Below are 26,343 nucleotides of genomic sequence, written 5' to 3'. Positions count from 1 at the left end.
AACGCAGTCACAGCCAACGACACAAGTACTGGGGTCTAACAAATTCAGCTTTCAAGTTTCCACATTTAAAAGAATAACACATAAGGAAGAGAATAATAAATGGGAAGTAAGATCACTGAATCAGCCCCTTAGAGCCCCAAGGAGGAGACAGAGCCACATTAGAACTCTTCAGAGCTCAATAGTAGCCGCTAAATTTCTTCAAAGATCAGATTCCAATGTCCCATAATCTCCTTACAAATCAGAAAACCAGCCTTTCCTTAGAAGAGTTTATAAACAACTCTCCCCTCTGAATGAAGAATTCTTAAGACTTCAGAACCTACGACGCTGGGAATGTCTTTGCAATGAAACCTGGAAGCTGAGAGAACGGACACTTGCGATGCCTGCTCCTGGTTCATGCGTTTTTAAGTTGCTGAAGGTTTTCAGTCAGTGAAGATAAGAAGTCTCTTTCATAGGCCCTGTACGCTACTTTCTCTTTTCTTTTTTTTCTTTTGAGACGGAGTTTTGCTCTTGTTGCCCAGATGGAGTGCACTGGTGTGATGTCGGCCCACTATAACCTCAGCCTCCTGGGTTCAAGCAATTCTCCTGCCTCAGCCTCCCAAGTAGCTGGGATTACAGGCATGTACCACCATGCCCTGCTAATTTTGTATTTTTAGTAGAGACAGGGTTTCACCATGTTGGTCAGGCTGGTCTTGAACTCCTGACCTCAAGTGATCTACCCATCTTGGCCTCCCAAAGTGCTGGGATAACAGGTGTGAGCCACGATGCCCGGCCACTACTTTCTTTTTAAGATCTATTTCAAGTAGAACAATTATTAGAAATCCTTAAACTATAATTGCTGGCCTTTCTTAATTTCCTTGAAAACAGAAACTACATCGGAAGCATACAATACATGGTTACTCAATGAGATGTGACGATGTGAAAGGAGACGCTCAAACCTATTTCCCCCCCTCCAGTCCTATGGCCTCCCTGGATCTGAATGAGTAACACACTGAAGGATTCCTCTAAATAATCAGATTCTAAACATTAAAGACAATTATACACCAAACAGGCAAACACGGTGCATACTTTAAAAGCCAGATATATTTTTAAAAGATCATGCTTACAATAAGTAAATTACATATTAAGGAAACATCAAAATAAAGTAGATGAATAAAAAGGCACACTCAAAAAATGTGAGCGCAGAAAGGACGGTTCTTTTTGTTTTGTTTCTAATGTCAGAAGAAAGAGAAAGAGATATATTAAAATCATTGTTTTCAAGGGAAGGTTTCTGTCAGTTGAAGTAGTTAGCAATGGCTTCTTTTCTCCTGTGTCCAAAGCAGGCTTTTCCTGTGCTGGCTTCTGAGGAGGTATTCAGTCTTCCGCCATGTATAGGCGATACATGAAGGCGACGGCCACTGCAGAGATGGCAGGGATCACCCAGTTGGTCCACCAACTAGAAAGACACAAAAAGCAATCATGCTGGCATCATGTGCACTGTGGTGAACTCAAAATCTTTGCCCTTTCTAACAGAAAATTACTACGGCATGTTTTTCTTAACTCTGTAACCAATTTTGCTGAAAAGGCAACCTGGATTTGCTAAAAGTGACATGAGTGTAATGCATGCCCTGCTATATGTAGGGCAGGAATCACTCTGCCCTACTGGCTTTATGAGAAAACTCATGCCCCACTTGGCCGGGAGCGGTGGCTCATGCCTGTAATCCCAGCACTTTGGGAGGCCAAGGAGGACAGATCACTTGAGGTCAGGAGTTCGAGACCAGCCTGGCCAACATGGTAAAACCCTCTACCAAAAAATACAAAAATTAGCTGGGCGTGGTGGCAGTAGCTAATTGTAATCTCAGCTACTGGGGAGGAGGCTGGGGCAGGAGAATCGCTTGAACCTGGGAGGCAGAGGTTGCAGTGAGCTGAGATGGCCCCACTGCATTCCAGCCTGGGCTATAGAGCGAGACTCTGTCTCAAAAACAAACTAACAAAAATAAACAAACCAAAAAACGAATGCCCCACCAGCTTTAAAGTTGAAGAATATGGGCCCTGTGATTATTAAGGCTGCCATGATCACCACAGCTTGAGCTTAGGTTTGGAAAATCTAATCTTTACAACCTGTGCTGAAGTGGATTTAAAAGGTTAAGAAACAGAATGGCCAAACTACTTCGTGTGTGGTCCACAGGTCTAAATTCACACCCCCACCAAAAAAATGCCTAATTTACAGTCCTGATGCATAGAAGTTCGATCTGTAAATTTTACAGATTACAAATCAAATCAGAGACAAAGGAGGGATGAGCTATAATTTCTATTTGAATATTTAAATTAGTTTAGAATCTTTAGATTTCGATCTTTGACTTAATTTGTTAGAAAATGGAAATTAATGTGTAGGCTTCAGAAAGACTAGGTCTACATACGTGTTTCATAGGGATTGTAAGTGCAATCGTTTCATAAGGATTACAAGTGTAACTTTCATAAGAATTACAAGCATAACTTTTGTCTTAGTGGGGTTTGGTGGGGTTTTTCAACTTCACTTTAGAAAGAAACTGGCTTGTTAATGAAGAGTAGGGTGAAACACTGCCTGTGGGCAGGGAATATTCCGAAACACCAACAGACTGAGGCAGTTAAATTTGACAGGATGAAATACAAATGTGTGGTTTTAAGCTTGGGTCCAAAAAAGTGGCTATTATGGAAGTCAATATGGTAGAGCTGCCAAAGATGTGAATGTGCACTTGGACTATCATAAACAAATCTGGTGCCTAGAACAATTGAGTCATGCTACACGCAGATTACCAGCTTCAACTTTAAAGCTAACAAAAATGACAAAGGAAAACTGACCTGTGCTTAGGGAAATGTAATCACTAGAGTTTAAGAAACAGACATGGATTGAAAGGAAGCAAATGGAATGTCTGCCTGGATGAGCCAGGGAGGCGCTGTGGGACTGGCCGCCTAAGATGCTGCCCTGGGGGGAAAAGGAAATGCAGTTGTTCTGTTTGTTCCTTGGGGTGGATGCAGCCAGCCGGTGAGATCACGTGGCGAGATCACGTGGCTGTGGACGGTGTTCACTGTACCCTGCCTGAAAGCTTGGGGCTGAGCGCTCTGAACAGTCTGGCCTTCAGTGGAAAGTTGCTGAGACAGCACAGTGTCAGGTCCAGGAACCCAGCAGGTGGGGGACGCACCTCGTCCAACCTGGACCCATGAGCCTTCCCATCCACCACTGCTTTAAAAGAAAGCTCCCACATACCTGGAACTAGAATCAACAGTAGTGATAAGAGTTTCCTGAAACACGAGAGGAAAAAGTAAAGTAAGTTCAAGGGAATGCTGAACTTATTCCATTGACTCAAATCCTGTCTGAAAATAAGAACACAATATTTTATGAAATGCATTCTTCAGAAGATGTCAAAAAGGAAAATTATAAACTTCTTTTCACTAAAATGCCTAACTTTGTTTTTTTCCAGAATAAAACATTTTAATCATCATCTATATTTACTTAAGGATATAACCTCAATAATTTAAAAACATTCAAAATTAGTATGCTACATAAAATATCTTGCACACGCTAGGCATCTAAATACTTTAATGCAGAAACCGAAAACAGACATTCATGTTCACATACACATAATCCCATGTCACCTTTAGAAAAAGCAGTTTCATTCTTCAAAAGCATGAACAACACAATGTTCAATAAAAAAATCAGTTATTTTATTCAAATCTGACAGATGTAAAAAAGTATACCTATATTACATTAAATACACGTGAACCAAAAAGAATGGCCATTTTAAATTCTACACTCTAGGCCAACTTTTCCCAGGGGCTGCTTTAATTCTCACCAGACGGTACCAGCAAGACACCAGACCAGCCTCACGGGACTGCTCTGCTGGCGTCACACTTGTCACCAGCTGGTCACTGTCAGCCTAACAGCAAATCCCCAAACAAGAAAGCCCTGTTTTTATCCTCCAGGGCTTTCTGGGAGCAGCTCTTTTGAGTAGCACTAAAGTGAATGGACAATGATTCTGGAAAAACGCATACTTCTCCAAACAGCTGAAAAGCTAAGGTCTACTGAAATATAAACTTTTTGGGGCTTGAAAATGGGTTAAGAAGCATTCTTTTGATGTTCCACACCAATAAAAGCATTAGTGCCTCAAACAGAAGTTGCCATAAATAAGACAGCTTCAGATCTGCAGTTTCCCGAAGCACAGATAAAAAAGCATTAGCAAAACAATCAGCGGCCTGCAGTAAGGCAAAGCATCACTCTGCAAAGCACGTTAGAGAAACTCCCGTGAAAAGACAGACACCTTTCAGGGAAAAGCAAGCAAAGCAGTTATGAGACCCACCAACCTTGAAACATTGCCTTTAAGGTTCCTGACACAGTAAGGGAAAAAAAGGTAAGTCATTTAAAAAAAAATTGCAAATTTATTATCTATTCTAGCAATTTTAAAATCTTAGCATCTATAAAAAGTATTCATAACTACAGCAAGAGGATTTTCCAAATTTTGTATATATGAATAAAATTAACAAAGATTACTAGAAATAATCAAAATATACAAAAATATTAGTTAGCTATTAGAGGACACAATCAGTTCTGAAACAAAAGAATCACTGAAGGTAAAATATGATTGTCAAACTAGAAAGTTAAGCTTGAAACAACCAACAGAAGGCAAACACAAACATCCATGGCATCGTTAAAATGAGCACAGGCATTTCACCAACTGCTGACAACTCTGGAACCTCCCACCTGCCGTCCTGCTGCCTTCGTGGTTACCATGGGTGAGCGCTAAGGTTAAAACACTACTCTCGCACCAGCAACACCAGCAACAGCCATGAATTCTAAAGACGGAAACCTGAAATAATCCTATCATCTTTTGATTGTTGATTATCTTCTTGGCTCTGTAGCCCAGGATGCTTGACAGTTAGAGGAAGTTTGAATTACCACTTTGCACTTTGATGAAAAAGTAATTGGTCTTGAGTGGTCAATGTTCTGAGGGCCTCACTTGGGTTTAGGGACGTGACTATCAAAGTATGTCAGCAATGAACAAGGAGAAAGATGATGGTTTTTATGATTGGCTCTGCCACCTGTTCACTCCATGACTTTGAGGGTTCAACTTCAGTAAAAAGAGGTTAACAATCAAATCAGTGTGTCAAAGTCTGAGCATGGTGGCTCATGCCTGTAATCCCAGCACTTTGGGAGGCCAAGACTGGCGGGTTGCTTGAGTCCAGCAGTTCAACACCAGTCTGGGCAACATGGCGAAACCCAAATACAAAAATTAGCTGGGCACAGTGCTGTGTGTCTATGGTCCAGCTACTCGGGAGGCTGAGGTGGGAGAATTGCTTGACCCAGGGAGGTGGATGTTGCAGTGAATCGAGATCCATGCCACTGCACTCCAGGCTGGGCAACAGAGTGAGATCCCGTCTCAAAAAAATAAAACAAGTATGTCATGCATAATGACTTATGAAAGTCATGTGAATCCATGTAAATTATAAGTTCCATAAATTATGAAAAGCATACAAAGCCCAACAAGCTTTTGTGTATCAGAGTCATCTCATTTATAAGTTCATCTAACATAACCCATTCTTTAGTTGGAAGCCTATCTCTCTTCAAATACTGACAGAGTGATGTCTAACACAGCAAGCCCAGAACCTAGAGAAGAAGCTTAAGGGACTGCAACTGACCAGCCTGAGATGGCTGCTGGACGGTTCTGGAGCATGTCTGTGAGTCGGGTGCTTAACATTTCTCAGCAGCAATGTACTCACCTCCCTTGGCAGGTCTAACATGGACATACTGCGAGGACCAAATAATTTCTATAAGAATGCTTTAAAAACTATAACCAAGAAGGGGTATTGCTACGACTAATATTCTCTATGTAAGCAAATGTGATAGAAACATTTATGTTCGATTAAAATGCATGATTTCTAAGTCTACAAACATCTTAATTTGGTAACTCAACACGATGCTTTCCTTAGGGCAAGTTCAAGCTAATAATCTTTACTGCATTTTATTTCACTATTCAACTAGATATTTTAAGCAGATAACATTTCAAAAATTCAGACCACAGTGTACATTCTTCAACCTCTCGGAGATAGGTGGATGGGTTATACAGACATATGACAAAAGAAATACCTAAGGACACTCTTTACTTCTGCTAAACCAAAAGCACAAGAAAGATAAATCCAGAAAAGTGCTCATGTATTTCCTTTCATTTCATCTGCTTATGGCCTCTCAAAAAGGCCAGCAAGCTCTTGTCCCACATTCTTCCGGTTCTGCTCTCACTGAAGCAAAGTCACAATAAAGAAGAGTTTTTTTTTAAAAAAAATACTCAGAAGTTAGTTAATCCGTAAAAATCTCTGAAGAGATTAAAACATCTACTTTAGGCTGGGTGTCATGGCTCACGCCTGTAATCCCAGCACTTTGGGAGGCTGAAGCGGGTGAATGCCTGAGGTCAGGAGTTCAAGACCAGCCTGGCCAACATGGTGAAACCCCATCCCTACTAAAAATATAAAAAATTAGCTAGGCGTGGTGGCAGGCGTCTGTAATTCCAGCTACTTGGGAGGCTGAGGCAGGAGAATCGCTTGAACCCGGCAGGTGGAGGTTGCAGTGAGCCGAGATCAGGCCATTGCACTCCAGCCAGGGTGACAAGAGCAAAACTCCATCTCAAACACAAGCAAGCAAACAAACAAAAATCTACTTTAAAAAGTTAGTGCGATTCTCAAACTTCAGCGAGACCTTCCACACCTAACAAGCTGATCAAATATCAGCTGCTAATGCTGGAAGGAAGTAAACCACGTCTTCACACACAAAGGGCTGTCACTCAGTGTTGTCAGGAGAGCCGCCTTTGATGCTAAAAGCTAAAGTCCCGGAATTTACCCCATAAACTTGCTCTGTTCCCAAAATCTTCTCAGTATCAAAGTAATTGCCACTTTAAAACAGCAAATAGGAACAATAAATAGTAACGGGCAATTAATCCAACAGTATAGGTTGTAATGCATGTGTTCTAAAAGCAAACAAAGAAGGAAAGGCTTTATCCTTCAAACTGAAAGCAGTGTGGCAGGAGACAAGGGTACAATCTTAGACCTACAAGTGTTTTCTGCTTGTAAGCTTTATGGTTAGGGAAACGGCTGGCCCTGCGGTCATCTAAGTTCATCTAATGAATCTTCAACCTTTGTTTTGCTATAGCTAACTAACTTATACCAAAATGATTACCATGCTGAACACATGATAAAAAAATAAATATACATTCTTCCCTTAAAAGACTTCAGAGAAAAAGGAAAATTCATGCATCACAGAATTTCAGCTGTCCAAAAAGTAGCCTCAAAAAAGGTGCTAACGTTAAATGAACTCACAGCAAGGGTTCTGAGCAATTGTCACAGAGGCCATTCAAATTCTGAAGTCAATTTTTTATCTTCTGGAAGTACTCATTAACATTGAACTTAAGTCTTTCTTGAATAAGGAGAGAATATACAAATAAAATTGCTTTGTACTAAACAGTATTACACAAGACTTGTACTATCAGAGATGTTGAGGTAAATGTGGCCTTTAAGCTTATATTATTGGATTAACTGCTTTGATCCTTTTGTAGATTAAAGACGATGTCTTGGCAGCAACAACTCAAAAAATCAGCTCACCAGTTCTCAACACAAGCTCAGTGGGGTCTTGTTGCACTTACTCTATTAAAACCAGGAATTTACATCAAAACAAAAAATTATACTTTCTTATTTGTCGTGTGTTTTAAGCAAAACTTTCCCCCATAGTCCTTTAATTAGACACTAGAAACTACTTTGCCTACTTGTACTTTTCAGGAACTTAGGCTGTGCTCTTCCATTGTCACCCTACATTTATCTTCAAATATCAGTGAGATGGGCAGTTCAGAGAGAAAGGCTAGTGAATCATAACATAAAACTAGTATTGCCAAAGTTATTTTCCTTTCCCAAGGAAAAGGAAGTCAAAAGGGTATTATTTAATTTCATTAAATTCACCTGACAAATATTTATGAACACCTACTAGGGCCAAGAGACTTAAAGATGAAGACATGAGACGTACCCTTAAAGATTTAATTAATAAAACCACTGTCCGTTCAGATTTTAAGTTCTCTGAAAATAAGGCTTGTGTCAAATCTTTCAGATCACAAGCACAGTGCTACTACAAAATGTAGCTCTTCAAAGGGTATATATTGAGAATTATGATGAAAAAAGTAGTTTAAGTATTGACAGGCTTAAAAAAATTACACACGAGCCATCCTAACAAATCATACTGTTTTCCATAAATAAAAAATATTTGCTGAGCCAGTAGGTTACATATTCATTTATCTAGAAAGACCAGTGCTGGCCTCAGTCAAGTAAATAAAACATCTCTGCCTTCAGTTTGACAAGTATTAAATACAATGAAAACATCCAGAGATATCTGAGATGGTCGCACTCACCGGAGGCTTGCTTAACTTTGGTCTGTCATCCTGCAAGGAAAAAATAAGGCATATTATGGAATTTAAAAATCTACAAAAGTACCACTTCCAAAATGTTGACTTTGAGATTTTTTTTTAATTACAATTCAGTAATTACCATTTCAGTTTCAACATTTAGCTATTAAATGCAAAGTTTGATCCATCTGATTTAACAGCAAAAATCAGTAGCAGATTAAGTGCCAAGAGATATTTTCTATCTAGAGCTCCAAAGTTTAGAACGGCGCCCATGACAGTCCTCTGCACATGTTGATGTGCACACACCTTTATTAGACTCAGATTGTGATACAGAATTCAGGGAGCAGCTGAAGACTAATTCTTCCCTTCTGTCCTCTTCAAATTCCATTTGAGATTGTGCATGTGTCTCTTACGTGTGTGACCTCTTCAGTGAAGCCCTGCAATCTCCCAGGTTTAGAGTCATAAACTATTTCAACTTCAGGCTCAAACTGTCAAAAAGACAGTGTGTTTAAAGGCTGGCCAGGGGGAAGCCCAGGGGGCAGATGAAGCAGAAATGCCACAGTCAGAGCCTGAAACCTAACCCACAGCTGGAAACAAGGCTGGGATCAGGCATGTGTAAGGGTAGGCCTCCCCGATGACGCCAAAACAACTTAGCCTTGGTGAAGTATGGGATGAAAATATAGGGGCAAATACACTTGTCAGATAAATGACGCTTCCTCCCTCAAAGTACGTATCTCCTACCACCAAAAACAAAATCAAACGAACCTCCCCACTCAATGAAGCTGTTCTCAAATGGATTTCCTACTTTCGAGCCTTCTACAAAGAACCTAATGTAACTTTTCCTTCATTCACAGTCATTACAGGAAGCATCAGTGGTATATGATAAGGCTTTTCCTATATTTTTAAGAGTTTCTCAGTTCGCTCACTTCGAATGAAGCTATTTGCCTCTCCATTTTTTTCTTAAGGGAGCAGAGCTGGTTCCTAGCAGGCCTCCGTCCCCTTCCGGTGGGCTGCTCACTATGCACAAGTGGGAAGGCAGGACGGAGCCAGGCACTCCCAGAGGTGGACAGGGCAGCTGCGTGTGTGGCCCTGGGATCCACTCCAGATGCTCAGAGCGCTCGAGACTTCTTTCCAAGTTTTCAGCGATTTTCCTGATAACTTAGGTTGATAGACTAGTGACATTTTAACATGGTCATTTACAACTGCCACAGAAGGGTCTAAAATCATAACACAGCCCAACATGCCTGATCCCATCCTTGTTCATAGAAAAGCCAAATTAGGACCAGGCGCGGTGACTCACACCTGTAATCCCAGCACTTTAGGAGGCCGAGGTGGGTGGATTACCTGAGGTCAGGAGTTCGAGACCAACTTGGCCAATACGGCGAAACCCCATCTCTACTAAAAATACAAAAAAAATTGGCCAGGCGCAGTGGTGGGAGCCTGTAATCCCAGCTACTTGGGAGGCTGAGGCAGGAGAATTGCTTGAACCCGGGAGGTGGAGGTTGCAGTGAGCTGAGATTGCACCATTGCACTCCAGCCTGGGCAACAGAGCGAGACTCTATCTCAAAAAAAAAAAAAAGAAAGAAAAGAAAAGCCAAATTAGGCCAGTGTTTTCCAAAAGTTGGTCAACAGACTGGTCCAGAGCTGACATCCTCGAAGGTCTGGGGTGCGGTGAGCGGAATACGGACAATGCGCTAGTTCTACAGAAGGCAGAGCTTATTCATTTCACATAGCTCCGTTTTTATATTTTTAATCATTTTTTAGAACTAAAATATCCTTGGTCTGATGAAAGTAGAAGTGGGATTCTTAATAAAAATATTTCGGTTGGAAAAGGAAAGAAAGCAATGCTGGGTTGATTGTCCCACCCTGTAAAAGGTGCTGCCCCACGGAACTTCTAGGACTGAGCAGCACTCCACCCGCCATGCGTGGCTGTGGGGTGGGGCATGCTGATTAAAGCGAAGTGCCAGTAAAAAATGCAACCAGGCTGGGCACAGGGGCTCACGCCTGTAATCCCAGCACTTTGAGAGGCTGAGGTGGGTAGACGGCTTGAGCCCAGGAGTTTGAGACCAGCCTGGGCAACATGGTGAAACCTCATCTCTACAAAAAATATGAAATTTATCAGGTGTGGTGGCGTGCGCCTGGAGTCCCAGCTACCAAGAGGCTGAGGCAGGAGGACGGCTTGAGCCCAGGAGGTTGAGGCTGCAGTGAGCCATGATCGTGCCACTGCACTCCAGCCTGGGTGACAGAGTAAGACCTGTCTCAAAAAAAAAAAAAAACAACAACAGTGAAATGCAAAGACATTTCTGGTCAATTTATTTGTGACAAAAATGGTGTCCTAAAATCAGGAGTTGTTTTTGCTTTGCTCCTTTTTAAAGGTGTATCCATGCAAGCTTACAGTCTTGGGGAAGGTCATCTGATAGCCTTAAATATAAATAAGAAAAGGCCCCCAAAATGTACTTACTGGATGGAGCTCCCCAATGATGTATGTCTTGGACATTTCCCTGGCATCTGTAGAGTGCCCGACATCCTCAAAGTTCTCAGTAGCGTCACCTCCAGCTTGTTCCCTTAAGACTTCTTCCCCACCAGGATGCTGTTCAAAGGAGAGGGAGAACACATTTTTTTTTTCAGGTAAATGAATTAAGAGAAAATGGCCAGAATTTATTTAACCAAACAGGTGACTCCTTCAGAAGACACAGATGACAACAGGAGACTGTAACTTATACATAAACATGGATTAAAACAACACAGGCCTTTATATTCCATTTCTATCATGCAAGTACAATAGGCCTAGGCAGCAGAATTGCTTGGGCCCAAGTTCAAGGCCAACCTGGGCAACACTGTGAAACCCTATAACTATAAAATACAATTTAAAATAATTAGCCAGGCATGGTGGCACACCCCTGCAGTCCCAGCTACATGAGAGGCCGAGGTGGGAAGATGGCATAAGCTCAAGGGGCTGAGGCTTCAGTGAACAGTGACTGCACCTCTGTACTCCAGCCTGGGTAATAGAGGGAGACCCTCAAAAAGATAGCAGTAAAAAAAAAATTTTAAAAACAACCTTTTCTGGCTGGGCACAGTAGCTCACGCCTATAATCCCAGGCAGATCACTTGAGTTCAGGAGTTTGAGACCAACCTGGCCAACGTGGCGAAACCCTGTCTACCAAAAAATACAAAAATTAGCCAGCCGTGGTGGCGGGCACCTGTAGTCCCAGCTATTCAGGAGGCTGAGTCTTGAGAATCGCTTGAATCCTGGAGGCGGAGGTTGCAGTGAGCCGAGATTGTGCCACTGCATTCCAGCCTAGGCGACAAAGCGAGACTGTCTCAAAAAAAAAAAAAAAGAGAGAGAAAGAAGGAAAGAAAGAACCTTTCACTAATACCATATGTTGCTTCCCCATGTCATTCATACAGCTTAGAAAAAGCATGAGGCTCGTGTCCTTCACCCTTTGGTAACGTCTGTTTTGTTTTTCCATAAAGCTCTCAAAATTGCTCTTATTCTCTACCCAATCTATTTTTTCTTGACTCCTGCACCTGAGACTGACTACTCAGGCTTCTTAGTCTAAGTGTGGCCTCAAGAGCTGGCATGCCTCCTGAGATGGCGATTCACAAGAGGCACGTGTGTGTCACTTCCCTCTGGAAAGCACCCTGCGTGCCCGTGCCGGCAATGCACAGACAGCACAGCCTGTCAGACAGATAAGTCCCTGCCTTTGCAGAACTCACTTTCTGGTAGGAAAAAAGAAAAAAAAAAAAAAAAAACAAGTAACTTGCTGAAGACGCTGCCACCAGGTCACAGTGCTGACAGGACACAATGGAGGCACGGAGGCAGGGGCTCGACTCCGCACTGGGGAGAGGTGGGAAGAGCGTCTTGTGGAATAAAGGAGTTTTAGTGCTTTTGGCTGCTTTAATTAGTGAACCAAGATGGTCATGATGCAGGGAGGGAAATTTTTTCTCCAAGATGATTGACAAGTGGGGCTTAGTCACAGGACAGAGGTAAGGAGGTCTAAAGATTCTCGGGCAAGGGAAGCAGCTCTCAGAGTAATAAAAAAGGAAGTGGAGCTTGGGCAAGGCATCCTAAATATGTACTTTTGTAGAAAGAAAAAGAAAAACCTTCTTTTTTTTTTTTTTTTTTTTTTTTGAGACGGAGTCTCGGTCTGCCGCCCAGGCTGGAGTGCAGTGGCCGGATCTCAGCTCACTGCAAGCTCCGCCTCCCGGGTTCCCGCCATTCTCCTGTCTCAGCCTCCCGAGTAGCTGGGACTACAGGCGCCCGCCGCCTCGCCCGGCTAGTTTTTTGTATTTTTAGTAGAGACGGGGTTTCACCGTGTTAGCCAGGATGGTCTCGATCTCCTGACCTCGTGATCCGCCCGTCTCGGCCTCCCAAAGTGCTGGGATTACAGGCTTGAGCCACCGCGCCCGGCCTAAGAAAAACCTTCTTTAAGATAACTGAATGTTATCTTAGATTCATCCTGACCTTGGGCAAGTCACCTGCAAGTGTCCAACAACTGGACAAAAACCAGTCTCCCTTGCAGAGTTGACTGTGGTCAGTCCTTAATTTCTCCCAGTAATGAAGACATCAGGGCACATAACATTGTAGGAAGGTGGATCATTGTTCTGTTTTGAAACTGTTTCTCTTCCTACTTTGTCTAAACATACCTAGTACTAAGGAAAGCCACTCTTTTTTCTTTTTATAACACTTATCCATCTATGCTGCAGAAAAATTGGGAAGTACAAAGAAAAACATTAAAATCACCTATCATCTTGCCTCCAGAGAGCTGGACATACACTCACACGTATGTGTATATAATGTTTGATAGAAACTGTGATCATTATCCCGTGCATTGTTTTAGAAAATAAAAAGGAGGTAATACATGATACAGAGGCAGGGGTGCCTCCTGGTTACCACTCACTCTGTGAACTTGGGAAAATCCGTATATAGTTTTTGAGGATGAAATGTATTAATGTATGTATCTGGCACATCATTTATGCTCAATAACTATTACCCAGCATTTTTATTAAACACTTTGCAGTGTCACTACGTTAGTCTGTTTTGTACTAACATAGTACCTGAGACTGGATCATTTACAAAGAAATACCTGAGACTGGATCATTTACAAAGAAAAAAGAGGTTACTTTGGCCCTCAGTTCTGCAGCCTGTATGAGCATGGCACCGTCATCTGCTCAGCCTCTGGTGAGGCCTGGGGAAGCTTTTATGCACGGTGGAAGGCACGGGGGAGCTCACGCACCTCATGGCGAGAGAGGAGGTGGTCCCAGGCTCTTTCAAACAACCAACTCTGCCTGAACTAACAAAGTGAGAAGTCACTCACTACTGCGAGGACGGCACAAAGCCATTCATAAGGGATCTGTCCTCATGACCCAAACATTCCTGCTCGGCCACCTCCAATCCTGGAGGCCACATTTCAACAGAGGTTTGGAGGCAACATGTGCAAACCATGTCAGTCACTCAGTATTCTTCCTCAATGGGACCTTGACATGGCTACGTGCTGTCACATTGTATAGGCATTCCCCCAATTTATTAAAATGTCTTCTACTGGGGCCCTTTAGATGATTAAAAGTCCACCTTAAACAGGCATGGGAATACACGCCAGACGTGCAGACAACAGAATGGCTACCTCAAGCCAACCTCAAGCTTCTGGATTCCTCTCCCAGGCTGCAGCAATAAAAACACGGTTTTGTTAATTCCGGAAAAGTCTGCCTAAGGTTGGGCACTTCCACTCACCTACTGAGTAGAGAGAAGCCACATGGTGAGATACAAAACGACTCAGCCAGCACCCACAACTATGTAAACTCACAGACTGCCGTTACTCGCATGGGGACTGCTTAACCCAGGAGCTGCGTAACTTTTGATTCCTGTTAAGGATACGTCAGTGGAGACAAATCTCCCAGAGTCAATCATTGTTTGCCAGGGACAGCCGATGTTCAAGGGATGACTTCAAGTGAGGTTAAAAGCATGGACTTGGCCATTAGTAAAGAATCGCAGACTTAGACAAGCTTTTAGATACAGAATTCTGATCTTTTTTTTTTTTTTTTTTTTGAGACGGAGTCTCGCTCTGTCACCCAGGCTGGAGTGCAGTGGCGCGATTTCAGCTCACTGCAACCTCCGCCTCCCAGGTTCAAGCGATTCTTCTGTCTCAGTCTCTGGAGTAGCTGGGACTACAGGCGCCCACCACCACGCCCGGCTAATTTTTGTATTTTTAGTAGAGACGGGATTTCACCACATTGGTCAGGCTGGTCTTGAACTCCTGACCTCAGGTGATCCACCTGCCTCAGCCTCACAAAGTGTTGGGATTACAGGTGTGAGCCACACATTTGGAGACTAAAGAAAATGCTCTTCTTTGTCTGTCAGCAATCTGAAGAGACAAAGAGAAATTGGGAATGCTGGTGGTTTTGCCATCTTGGCTGTGCCCAGAGATCAATGTGTGGCAGCGGTATATGTCCTAACCTTTAGGCGGGTTATAGCCCTTGGAGGTGGCCTGAAGAAAAGGCAAGGTAGAAAGTGGTAGAATAACAGGTAAGTAAAATTATCTGATGATTATCTAAAAGATTTAAGAAGAAGACCAAAATGTGTGGTTACACATAGGTAACATTAGAGGTAACAAAAGAGGTGAAATTCTCCCAAAGAACCTGAGCCTAATGGAAGCTGTGCTTCCACTTCGGTGAAGTGGGTAGCAGAAATCTGTCCTCCATAACGCACTCCTTGCTAAGCCTCTACTCATGCGACCATGCATGGGAAGCGACCAGCTGCAGGACCCGGGGAGAGGATGTCGCGGGACAGTGAGGAGGACCCAGAGGTGGCGATGGGCATGGAGATGCAAAGCTGTTTCCACTTGTTTTTGTTCCATTTGTTTTTGTTATTATGCACTTGAGTTAATTCACCCGACAAACACGCGTGAAGGTCTCCATGTGGCAGCCACAGTTGGAGCCAAGATAGCAATGGCTCCCGCCTCAGGGAGTTCACAGCCGGAGGGATGAAACAGAAGTAACTACAGGAGTAACTACCACGATGCCACTGCAAGTGAGAGGAAACGTCCTGAGATGAACGAGTTTAGTGCCATGAAGAATATGACAGAGGAATGTCACCCACACAAAGGGGTCAGGACTAGCCCTGCTGAGCTGCACCGCAAGGTGGGAGCAGCAGTCGACAAGGGCCAAGGGGTGTCCAGGGAAGGTGTTGCAGGGGCGGGGAACGGCGAGTTCAGGGTCTGGAAGGGAAGGACTTGCAGGGTCCCAGGGTAGGAGAAAGGGCCAGGCTGTGTGCTGCTTTTGGGCCTCTCAAAGGATTCTGATCTTTGTCCTGTGAGCAATGAGATGCCATGGTAAGGATCTAAGTTGAGGAGGTAACGCAATCAGATTTAATCTTAAAATACAACCCAGGCTTCAGAGTGAACAGCAGACAAAAGGGCAAGAGAGGGTGAGAGAAGGCTGTTCTCTGCGGCCATTCCGGGGGGGGGGGGGGGCAGTTGCAGGTGCCAGGGTGTGCACAGTGTGAGGCAGAGTGGATGAGAGGGCTTCAGGACAGTAAGGATGACGCCACTGGAGCCAATGTTTGGCTTGCACAACTGAATGGAAGATGGGGCCAAACGCTGAGAACAGGTGTCAGGGAGAGAGACCACGTTTAGGGCGAAACCGGTTACTGGAACTCACTCATCACGCCCACATATCTTCTGGCTCCGAATGTCTCCCACATGCTTTTGTGAAATCTCCACTTTGTAAGTTACCCAAATATACCTTGTTCTTGACGGCATATGAGTATCCCCAGATACAACCCAGGGAATACCAGTAACTGGAAATGGCTTTTGCTTTTTGCATCTATAATTTAAAGGTTAGCTATGGGAAAATAAACAGGAAATATGCTTTAAAAGATTGAAGGTCGACACAGTCTAAACTCAGAAGACATTAACTGCCACACCCCTACCCAATGCAATACTAAAGGACTCTCAGGAAGACACAGCACACCCCTGCATTGTAAGCAGCAATGTCGGCTCCCAGCTCCTGTTGCTCCATGGCTTTAGACAGCTCACATATAAACGTTCGCAGCAGAATTCTGCACAGCGGTTCTCTTGTCCTTGAGTTGCCTTCTTTATTTGCCTTCCAGGGAAACAGGCTCTGCTTGTGTTCTTCCAACCTTCTCGGCCACCACAGTCTCCTGATGTCTACGTGTCTAAACACAGGAACACCCTGGGCTCAGTCCCTGGCCCTCATCCCTCCTCCATCTGCGTGTGCTGTCCTGATGATCTTATCAAGTCTCCCCACTTAGAGTATCATCTGTCAGCCAAGGAAAGCAGTGGAAGAGCCCCAGGTCCCACCCACGCGCAGAAGCTACTCAGCACTTCCACTCCACAGCTAACGCGCACCCCAGCATAACAGGACCAAGCGGCATGTCTCACTTTCTCCCCCCAAACACACTCCTTCCAGTCTTTCATTCACAGGAAATGCTGCCACCACACACCCGGATGCTGCAGCCAAAAGCCTAGGAGTCAAGCTTTATTCCTCTTTCTTTCTTCATCTACTCCATCAGCCAATCCAGCTGGCAATCTTCCAAACAGACTGAGAATCTAACCACCTCTCACCACTTCCCCTGCCACCACCCAGAACAACAGCAATTGTCACCGAGCTGGTCTCCCATCCTCCCTAGCATCAGTTCCCCTGAGACTGCCATGCCATGAAGACTTAGAAGCTGATTATGGTACCTTGGGAAAGGATCATGCTGCCGTAGTCTAGAGGGGTGGCAGTAATGGTGGTGCAGAGATAGAAGGTAAAGTAGGGGAGTTTCAGAGATGAAACAGATGCCTTCAGTGATATTCTAATGGTAACAGGTTCCCACTGCTGTTAACAAACATCCAGTATTTGCCATGTCCTACAAGGCCACACAGCCTCTGGCAGGCCCTCCAGCTGGCCACACTCGGTCCCCATCTCAGAACCCAACATCTGCCTTCTGCTTGGGATGCTGGTCTCCCAGACCTTTACAAGATTTCATCCATCACCTCACTTATGCTCTGCTCAAATGTCAACACCTCAGAGCCCTCCCCTGATTTCCCCATCTAAAGCAGCCTGCCTGGGTGCGGTGGCTCACGCTGGTAATCCCAACACTTTGGGAGACCAATGTGGGAGGACTGCTTGAGGCAAGAAGTTCAACGTCGCAGTGAGCTATGACTGCATCATTGCACCCCAGCCTAGGCAACAGAGCAAGACCCCATCATTCACTAAGTTAAATAATTAATTAACGTAGCCTGCCTGTGTCCCCACACTATTGCCTTTATCCTTTACTGCTGTATTTCCCTCTCAGTATTTGTCACTACCTACAATTACTGTCAGCCTTCATATCCACGGGTTCCTTACCCGTAGATTCAACCAACCATGGATGGAAAATATCCAGGAAAAAAAACTGCTTCTGTACTGAACATGAACAGGCTTCTTTTCTTGTCAATGCTTTCTAAACCATACAGTCTAATAACTGTTTAGCTAACATTTCCATTACATTAGGTATTATAAGTAACCTAGATTAAAAATATTCAGGAGGATGCCTATAGGTTATATGCAAATACTACATCATTCTAGATCAGGAACTTGAGCACCCTTGGGGTTTGGTATGAGGGAGGTCCCAGAGCTCCTCCCTAGAGCATACCTAGTGACAGCGACATTTCATATCAATTTGTTTCTAAGATTCATGGATCTGTCTTGTTCATCACTGTTTCTCTAACTCTTAGTTCAATACCCATAAGTATTCATTGGATAAATAAATGAGATAAGCACGGATCATTCTTACACACTGGTTTTGTAATTATTACATATAACCAGTTCAGTGGCTGATGGGAACTTTCCCTCTCATTCCAACTCCTCCTTTCATAGCACTCTACTTTTCCTGAGCTCTAACAGTTCTTCCCATTCAAATCATATGATTTCATACTTAACTGCTGTCTGATTCAGTTCATCAAAACATTTTACTGTCTACTATGTGCAAGGCATTGTGTGGGACAGAAAAAAGTATATGAAACATCAACGTGATCCAAGCTTGAAGAAGCACGCAGTTCACCTGGGGATAAACAAATAGCACAGAAGAGACTTCTGGCCTTCCCTGAGACAGCCTCATAGTTCCGACTGTCTACAGATGACCCAATGGGTCCTAAACTCGCAGTAGCTGAAATATCACTGAAGTGTGGATTTGGGTGACTTTCCCTGAAGGTAGGAATGAACGAGCCCCATAGCTACCACGGGTACCTCTCTGACTCTCCAGCCCTCATCCCACAGTGCAGTTTGATGATTCTCACCTTCTTTTTTAATTTTTAAAAATGTTCCCCAGATTTATCAAGGTATATTTAAGAAATAAAAATTAAAGTTGTATATATGTAAGGTATACAGTGTAAGGCTTTGATACACATATACATTGTGAAATGATTCAATCAAGCTAATCACCATATCCACCACCTCATGTACTTACCGTGTGTGTGTGTGTGTGCGCGCGCGCGTGTGTGGTGAGATCACTTAAGATTTTCCCAGCAATCTTCAACTACACAATACATTAACTGTAGTTACCTTGTGTGCAAACTATCTCTAGAACAAGAGTTTGCCACAAACCGAACTACTCTGGCAAAATACGCTGCTATCAACTGACTCATGCAAGGAGAGGCCAATATAAAAGCTGAAGATGGCCAAGGACCAAATGAGTCTCCTATGACTCTGTGGCAGGTTTCAGGATCAAGCCGGACCTGTTTCACCATCTTGCCAACCCTAAGGCATAAAGAGTTACAGAAAGTAAAAAGTTTCCTCTTCAAATCTCCCCTTCTTGTTAAAGAATAAATCCTAAGTGTTAGAAATAATAGATTCTTTTAAAGACTAACTTTCTTCAAGCCTCCTTGCTTTGTGCTAACAACTCTTTGTTAAGCCCTATCCTATGTAATTGTTGGACATGCTCACAGACACATTCCAGCTCACAGCCTATGCCCCTTTCTCATTTGGAATTGTTATTGCTTCCTTAAATCTTTCCTAAGCAACTTCTTTGTTCTTCTTTGCACTTACCTATTTAGGAAAGTTTTAGGCTATTAGCAAACTGGGTATCAGTTTAAGAGTGTGAGGTCCTGCTCCAGCCAATGGATGCAGGACATAGCAGTAAGGACGAACCAAATGTGTAAGGGATAAATATGTCTGCTTTTCCTTTGTCCAGGTGTGCTCTCGCCATTGTTCCATCTGCCATTGAGCACCCTTTCTGCAGAAAGTAAAGACTGCTTTGCTGAGAGATCTTTTGTCTCCATGCTGACATTTCCTTGCAATACCAATGATCTATTTCTAACAATTTTGGTATTTCTAATAAGAGGTGAAGTGAAGAAGTTCCTGTCTGGATAATGACAAGGCAAAGAAGGCTTGCACAGCAGCGTTTCTTTTATTTACATTAATTTAATATAAATTAAGAGTTTTATGGTGGCCAGGCACAGTGCCTCATGCCTGTAATCCCAGTACTTTGGGAGGCTGAGGTGGGTGGATCACCTGAGGTCAGGAGTTCAAGACCAGCCTGGCCAACATGGTGAAACCCTGTCTCTACTAAAAATACAAAAACATTAGACAGGTGAAGTGGTGGGTGCTTGTAATCTCAGCTACTTGGGAGGCTGAGGCAAGAGAATTGCTTGAACCCAGGAAGCAGAGGTTGCAGTGAGCTGAGATCATGCCACTGCACTCTAGCCTGAGCGACAAAAGCGAGACTCCATCTCAAAAACAAAATCAAAAAAAACCAAAAAAACAAAAAAAAGAGTTTTACGGCTTTAGTCCTTGTTTTTACAATCACTAAAAATCTGGTGTCTTAACCTTTTCAGTTATACTTCACGTAATGTGAGAAACACAGTTGTAATTGTACTTGTAAAGCTGAGGATTTATCAAGGTCAAGGGTCCACCAAATACGTATGCACAAAAATGAAAGGAATGCAAATATGGCAGAAAATGAAGAGCTAGCTGAATGGTATCAATAACTTCAAGGAAAGACTAGGTCATCTCAGCTATGAGGACAGTCAAGGGAAGAAGCTCTTGTGTGCTGAGTGACCGACTGGAGGGTAAGGTCACCCCTCTGCCCAACACCATCATCCCAACGAACAGCACTTCCTGCACCTCTGTGCTATTCAAGGATCTAAGAGGTACAGCCTTGGTTTCCTAAGAAATAAAAGAGTTTAAAAAGGAAGAAAATACTGTTTTTACAAACTTTAATTATTCTTCACTGGGCACCAAATATCCATAATGAATTAAGCACTATTTACAGTCCTTTGGACAATGCTAACACACAGAAACAAGCTTTTCATTTCATCCTTCATTAATAGCACCAAGCCAGTATTTTCAGAGAAACACTGCTGAGTGACCTGCTGTGCAAAAGCAACACACTTAAGGCTGCTGGGCAACATACAGCTCATCAGCTACGAAGCGGGCCTAGCCATGGCCCTTGCCCCGCCTCTTTCTAAATATACTCTAAGCAGTAAGGATTTGCTCTAAACTGAAAGATGCTCAATGCAGGTGGGATTCATCTGCTCCTGGGATTCTTCCTGCAGGAAAGATGCCAAGGCTATCAGGACCAGCTCTACACTCACAGTTCCCCCAGGGATCAAAGGGCTTCCTTCCTTCATACCTACGTTGTAAGAACCTCGCTGGGAAGACACGTGGCCTGCTTAATGCCATGTTGCTCAGTGGTTTCCACCAAGGTCACACAAAAAAGAAGCTGACCCAAACCTTCCGGGCAATATTGGCAGGCCCCATTGATGGCACACCCAGGACTGTTCACATGGCACAGTCAGTCCCTAGAAGGCCTTCCTCATTTGCACACCATTCTCCAGTTCTCAAATGGTCTGTACTTCAGTAATAAGTAACAGTGAGAGAGTGCACACATGGCTGCTTCCAAATGAAAATAAGGAGTCCAATTTCCCATACAAGAAAACATGAGTATCACAGTAAAATAGCAGAAGGTTATTTATAATAGCACAATAGTGCAAATATGTCACAAGTCAGCTGTAAAGTAAGTACAATCAATAAAGACATACTCTTGAGATAACTTCGTATGTTAAGAGGCCAAGAATGAGAAAATATACACGAGTGATGTTTCCACTTCTTTTTAGAATGAGTCCAAAGAGAAATGCTAAATAAATGTCTTATTAGAGATTCCACAGTATAAAGGATTTTTAAAACTGCAAGAAAATTATATTTTCTACTTAAGAGTGTACACTAAAAGTGGATCTATAAAAACTGGCAAGATAAAATAAATTTGATGTGACTTGATACAGATGATTTCAATAAATAATAAATTCTTAGTGTGAATGCAATAACCTTAAGGAGAAAGAAAATGCTGTGGGTAAAATCAGTCACTCTAGGTTTGAATGTGCAGTCTATAACTGTTACTTATTCAGAAACTGGTCACTGGGTGAAAACGATTACCAGGCCTCTTCTTCATTCCTGTTGTTTCTAGGGCCATTTTATAGTTCCTTAGTCTACCCGGAAAGTAAAAACGGTATAAACTATATTTTTGGAATTATCTTGGCCAGCTATATTCCTCAAGTAACTAGGTCAAACGAGATTGTCTTAAGCTTGATACAGAATAATACTTTTGTTTAATGTTGCCCTTAACTCCTAAAATTGCTACATTTTAGTGGCCTTGGAGAAACAAGTTATAAAATCTCCAAGTCAAAGGTTAACAGTCTGGCTCACTTGACAGCAGATAAGGGAAACTAGGGAGGGCCTCCGGCTGCAGCTGCCAGCCGCTCTTCCTCAGTCCAGTCCTTATCCCACTTTTGTCCCTTGCGATATTGCTGCTGGGATCTCAACCTCAAATATTGTTTTCACCATTACTTGTACCCTCCTCAAAAACCTACGGTGGTGAATTTCTGCAGCTAAATCCAGCACCTCTGGAACTTCTCAAAGAGAGCGTCAACACCTACGCAGCACAGGAGCTGCCCTTAGTTGAACAAATCAGGTGAGGGGGAGGGGGGCGGAATTGTTCATTGCTCCAATGTCTGCTTCTCCTTTCCTCCCTAATACTGAAAACTCTGAGCTGGGAATGGCCAATAAAGAAAGATGATAGAAATACTTCCCAGCCTCCTTGCAGCCACATATCTCATGTGGTTAAACTCTGGCTCATGGAATGGAAGAACCTTCCAGAAATCTTCCCGCTGGAGTGGTGGATCCCCTGTGCCCTGTCTTCCTTCATCCTGCTGCCTGGAGTGAAGATACCGCCTCCGAGCACCAGGATGAGGCTGTCCCCAGGACTGGCCAAGAAGGGAGTGGGACGCAGCTATCACACAGCTCTGGTGGCAAAGCTCACTTCTTTAGGGCAAATAAACTCCTGTCCTGCTTAAGCCAGTATCAGGGGTTCTCCTGAGCCTAATCCTTATTACAACATCAATCATTTAGTCCAGAAACGCGACCTGTGTGAACATGCAGAAGCATCTGAAACTCATGAATACACAGTCCGGAGCCTCGAGAAGCTTCCTACCAGTCAGGGACTGACATGCACCAAGCAGCAAGAGGAACATGAAGGGGCGTCTGAATTGTTGCCTGAACACAGTAGAGTCTGGAAAAGTGGGAGCTATTAAAAAATAATCTCAGCCCTTTTACAATAGTTAGGATGTGGATCAACAGAGCAGATAAATAAAGATGAAGAAGCTGAAAAGGAGAGGCTTGCAGAACATGCTGGAGGAGCCATCGCCACAGAGTAGGGTGGCCGGGGAGGACCTGGCGGTGCGCAGATCAGACACCCCAACACCAGCGCAGCACCGGGATCTGACCCAGCTGGGCGGCTTCTCCAACCCCCTCTCTCCCCCTCGACCCATCACAAGCTCCAGCCTTAATACTTAACTGCTCTCAGCTTCCTGCACAGCCCACTATCCTCCGCCTCCTCTGTGAGCCCGGCATCAAAACCAGGCAACTGAGCTGGAGATCTGGACTCAAAACGGTGGGCTGAAGGTGAAAAATCCCAGAGGCTTAGAGGTGCAAAGGACCTTCAGAGGCTCAACATCCTAAATTTTCAGACAGAGAAAATGGGACGCAGAGGAATGAAGCCCAGTGCCACCCTGAAGGCTCACGAGGGAGGTGGAACGGGAACCCTGCTTTCTGACTTTGAGAGTTCAGTTCCCCCCACCTTTTATTTTTGAACATGCAAATAAAATGACCATTTTTACATTTCTGAACAAAGTGTCTTTACATATAAAAAGGTGTCTTAAAAATAAAGTTTCTTCATAAATTTCCCTTTTGAGAATTTGGGAGAAAATTTCACATACTTCTAAACCTCAAGAAATGTTGTCATCTGCCCTGCCTTTCTGGGCCTTACAGAATTTCTGTAAGAAAAGCAGGGCAGATGACAACATGTACAGAAGATTCACAACACACACACACGTGCGCACGCACACACACCCTACTGTCAGGGTTCCACTTGACTACAAGGTTGTCCCTATTAAACAGTCAAAAGTGTATGCAAAACGACACTACAATATGACAATCTGCAGCAGGTCGAAGTCATGCCTTCAGAGGGTTTGCATAACCAAGCAAAAACGAACCCGGGGGAATGAACGCAGGCCGCCTGACTCCGCACCAGGTCTCCTACCCACTGTGTGTACTGAGAGGAGAGCCACTTCCCTGAGATCTGCTAACAGGGGTCTAAGTCCAGATGGTTCCTGCGTCCCTCAGGCACAGTCTATCTGGCAGCTACCCATCTGCAGGATTAAGTCATACAATTAATTAGTAGACTCCTTGGCAAGTAAGAGATGTTCGAAAAGGACAACCATAACAAAAAACCCTTTTCACCTAAATGCAATGCTAAGTGACTAAAGTCCATCCACTCTGGAGTTTTAAGCAGGATCCTTCATTCCAAATGCTTGACACTACCAAAAAAGGTGGGGTAAAGAGATTGTCCATAAACAATGACTAGGCAAAAATACACTTATTTAAAGAGCTTATCTGCAATAGTTAAGCCAAAAATGAAAACAACTCGAAAGATTTTGGAGAATGAACAATTGATGCAAGATTTAGAGTAAGATAACAAGATGCCCTGACCAAACATTTCCTATCACTTCCGGATGCTGTTTTTCTAAGACGGGAAAAGGTGATGGCCTCCAAGTTGGTTTGAGCTCATCAGACTTCTGTCCTGCTCCATTCTGGACTCTGTGGAGGGGCCAGCGTCTGCATGGGGCACCAACTCGGGGCTTCATATCCGCCCTCTCACTGAATCCCCACAAGCATTGTTGGAATTACTTTCCATTTCACCTTGAAGGTCACGGCATGAAACTAAAGAGGCCACTCTGGCCATCACCCAGCTTGCCTACGGGACCCACAAACTCATTCAAACATCTGACGAATGCCAAGCCATGCTCTGTTGCTACCAAAATGGCAAAGTCATGGCCCCACCCTCAAGAAGTTAGAGTCTAGTAAGGAAACAGCTATGTAGACAAACAGCTAAATGTGGTGAGCATCAGGTGTGGTAGTCATGGCACAAAAGATGGAGGGATTAACTCTCCCAGGAGTGTGAGGCAGATAAAGGGCCCAGGAGGGGTCACTCAGGAGGCAACGCTTGGACTCTGTGTGAACATTTCAGCAGGAGTTTACCAGGTGAGCAAGGGGAGGCATCCCAAGGCCGTGACACAGACACAGGGAGGCCCTGAGGCAGAACGCAATGGTGTCATGGAGGATACAGGGGTAACTTTATATGGCTTAGGTGAGGGCTTGGGTCTCCAGTGAGAAATTAGCCCAGACTGGAAAAGAGCACCTGGAGTTTCTGCCGAAGAGCTCTGCATTTCACAGCCTGAAAAAATGCCTTCAACTTCTGTCCTTTCCACTTTAGCAGCCAGGGAAAAAGCCTAGGGACAAATAATGGCAAATATCAGTGGGTAACATTTAACAAACACTCACTGTGTACAGGGAAGTGCTCTGAGCACTTGTGTGGACCCTTCCAAAGTTCACAAGCCCAAGAGGCAGGCATTACCATTACTATTATCCCCACTTTACAGACACAGGTGACGGAGTCAGTTAGGGGAGGCCCCGGGAAATGAACCTAGGCTGCATGACTCCACACCAGGTCTCCTAACCACTGTGTGTACTGAGAGGAGAGCCACTTCCCTGAGATCTGCTAACAGAGGTCTAAGTCCAGATAATTCCTGAGTCCCTCGGGCACAGTCTATCTAGCAGCTACCCATCTGCAGGATTAAGTGAATTAATTAGTAGACTCTTTGGCCAAGTAGTGATGTTCGAGAAAGATCAATTCACTTTCCTTTCTTCCCCATCCCCATTTTATATTGCCACAGAGACTATGTATAGTCCCTGGCACAGTTCCTGGCCTTTGTAAATTGCTGAAGGCCAATTCCAGCACCAAACCCAAGGGACCCCCTTCTCACCACCTCTCCTTCAACCTCAAAAGTTTTCTCTGGATTTAATCAACTGGCTGGATTCTACTGAACCACAGAACCAAACGGCACACATTCATAGAAACATGGTAAGAACAATAGACATTTCTACATGAGATGGTTCTTAAAGGTTAGTTAGGCCAAGGGTGGACAGGTCTCATAGACAGACTGTGAGCTGGCAACCATCCTGCAGAATGCTGTTAGAATTTCCTCTTCTTGAAAAAGATAAGCAAAATTCTTCTTAATTACTTTTAGAACTGAATTAGTAAATGTTTGGTCTAAAACGTACTGGGAACCAAATCCAGCCTGGGCGACAAAGTAAGACTTAAATAAATAATAAATAAAAATAAATAAAAACAAAAGAAGAGATAACAGAATAGTCTATGCTGAGCCCAGAGGTGGAAGAAAGCAGGATTGACAGTGGCATGTGCCCATCCCTCTCTTTTGTTGTTTTTCCTGTCAATAACAAATAACTAGGCCTATCTTTCATGTTTAATCATAATAAACTGGGTTGAAATATGCAGGTGAGACAAAGGAGAAATAAAATAAGGTATCAGAAAATTATTCAATGTCACCCAACGGTCATTCCA

At 43.7% G+C, this 26,343-nt stretch overlaps 1 protein-coding gene across 2 annotated transcripts in view; it reads right to left on the bottom strand.

Annotated features, from left to right (window-relative positions):
* Positions 1-1,062: 1,062 nt before the first annotated feature.
* The window catches only part of CYB5A (cytochrome b5 type A), a 37,711-nt gene continuing 12,430 nt past the window's right edge, over positions 1,063-26,343 (bottom strand). The window contains exons 2-6 of one of the 2 annotated variants that reach the window (XR_012089282.1): positions 10,849-10,977; positions 8,394-8,423; positions 4,318-4,341; positions 3,224-3,258; positions 1,337-1,432 (exon numbers count right to left, since the gene is read on the bottom strand). Coding sequence is in view for 1 of the 2 variants with exons in the window: in XM_037988008.2 (XP_037843936.1) it covers positions 1,351-1,432; positions 3,224-3,258; positions 8,394-8,423; positions 10,849-10,977 (276 nt within the window). In the remaining variant the exon portion in view is untranslated. Of the gene's footprint in view, positions 1,433-3,223; positions 3,259-4,317; positions 4,342-8,393; positions 8,424-10,848; positions 10,978-26,343 lie in introns of both variants that reach the window. The other variant, XM_037988008.2, reaches the window with a different exon arrangement.

Source organism: Chlorocebus sabaeus, chromosome 18 (assembly GCF_047675955.1).
Source record: "Chlorocebus sabaeus isolate Y175 chromosome 18, mChlSab1.0.hap1, whole genome shotgun sequence".
Lineage (NCBI taxonomy): Eukaryota > Metazoa > Chordata > Mammalia > Primates > Cercopithecidae > Chlorocebus > Chlorocebus sabaeus.
Note: the sequence above shows the minus strand (reverse complement) of the source record. Positions and strands in the feature narration are given on the sequence as shown.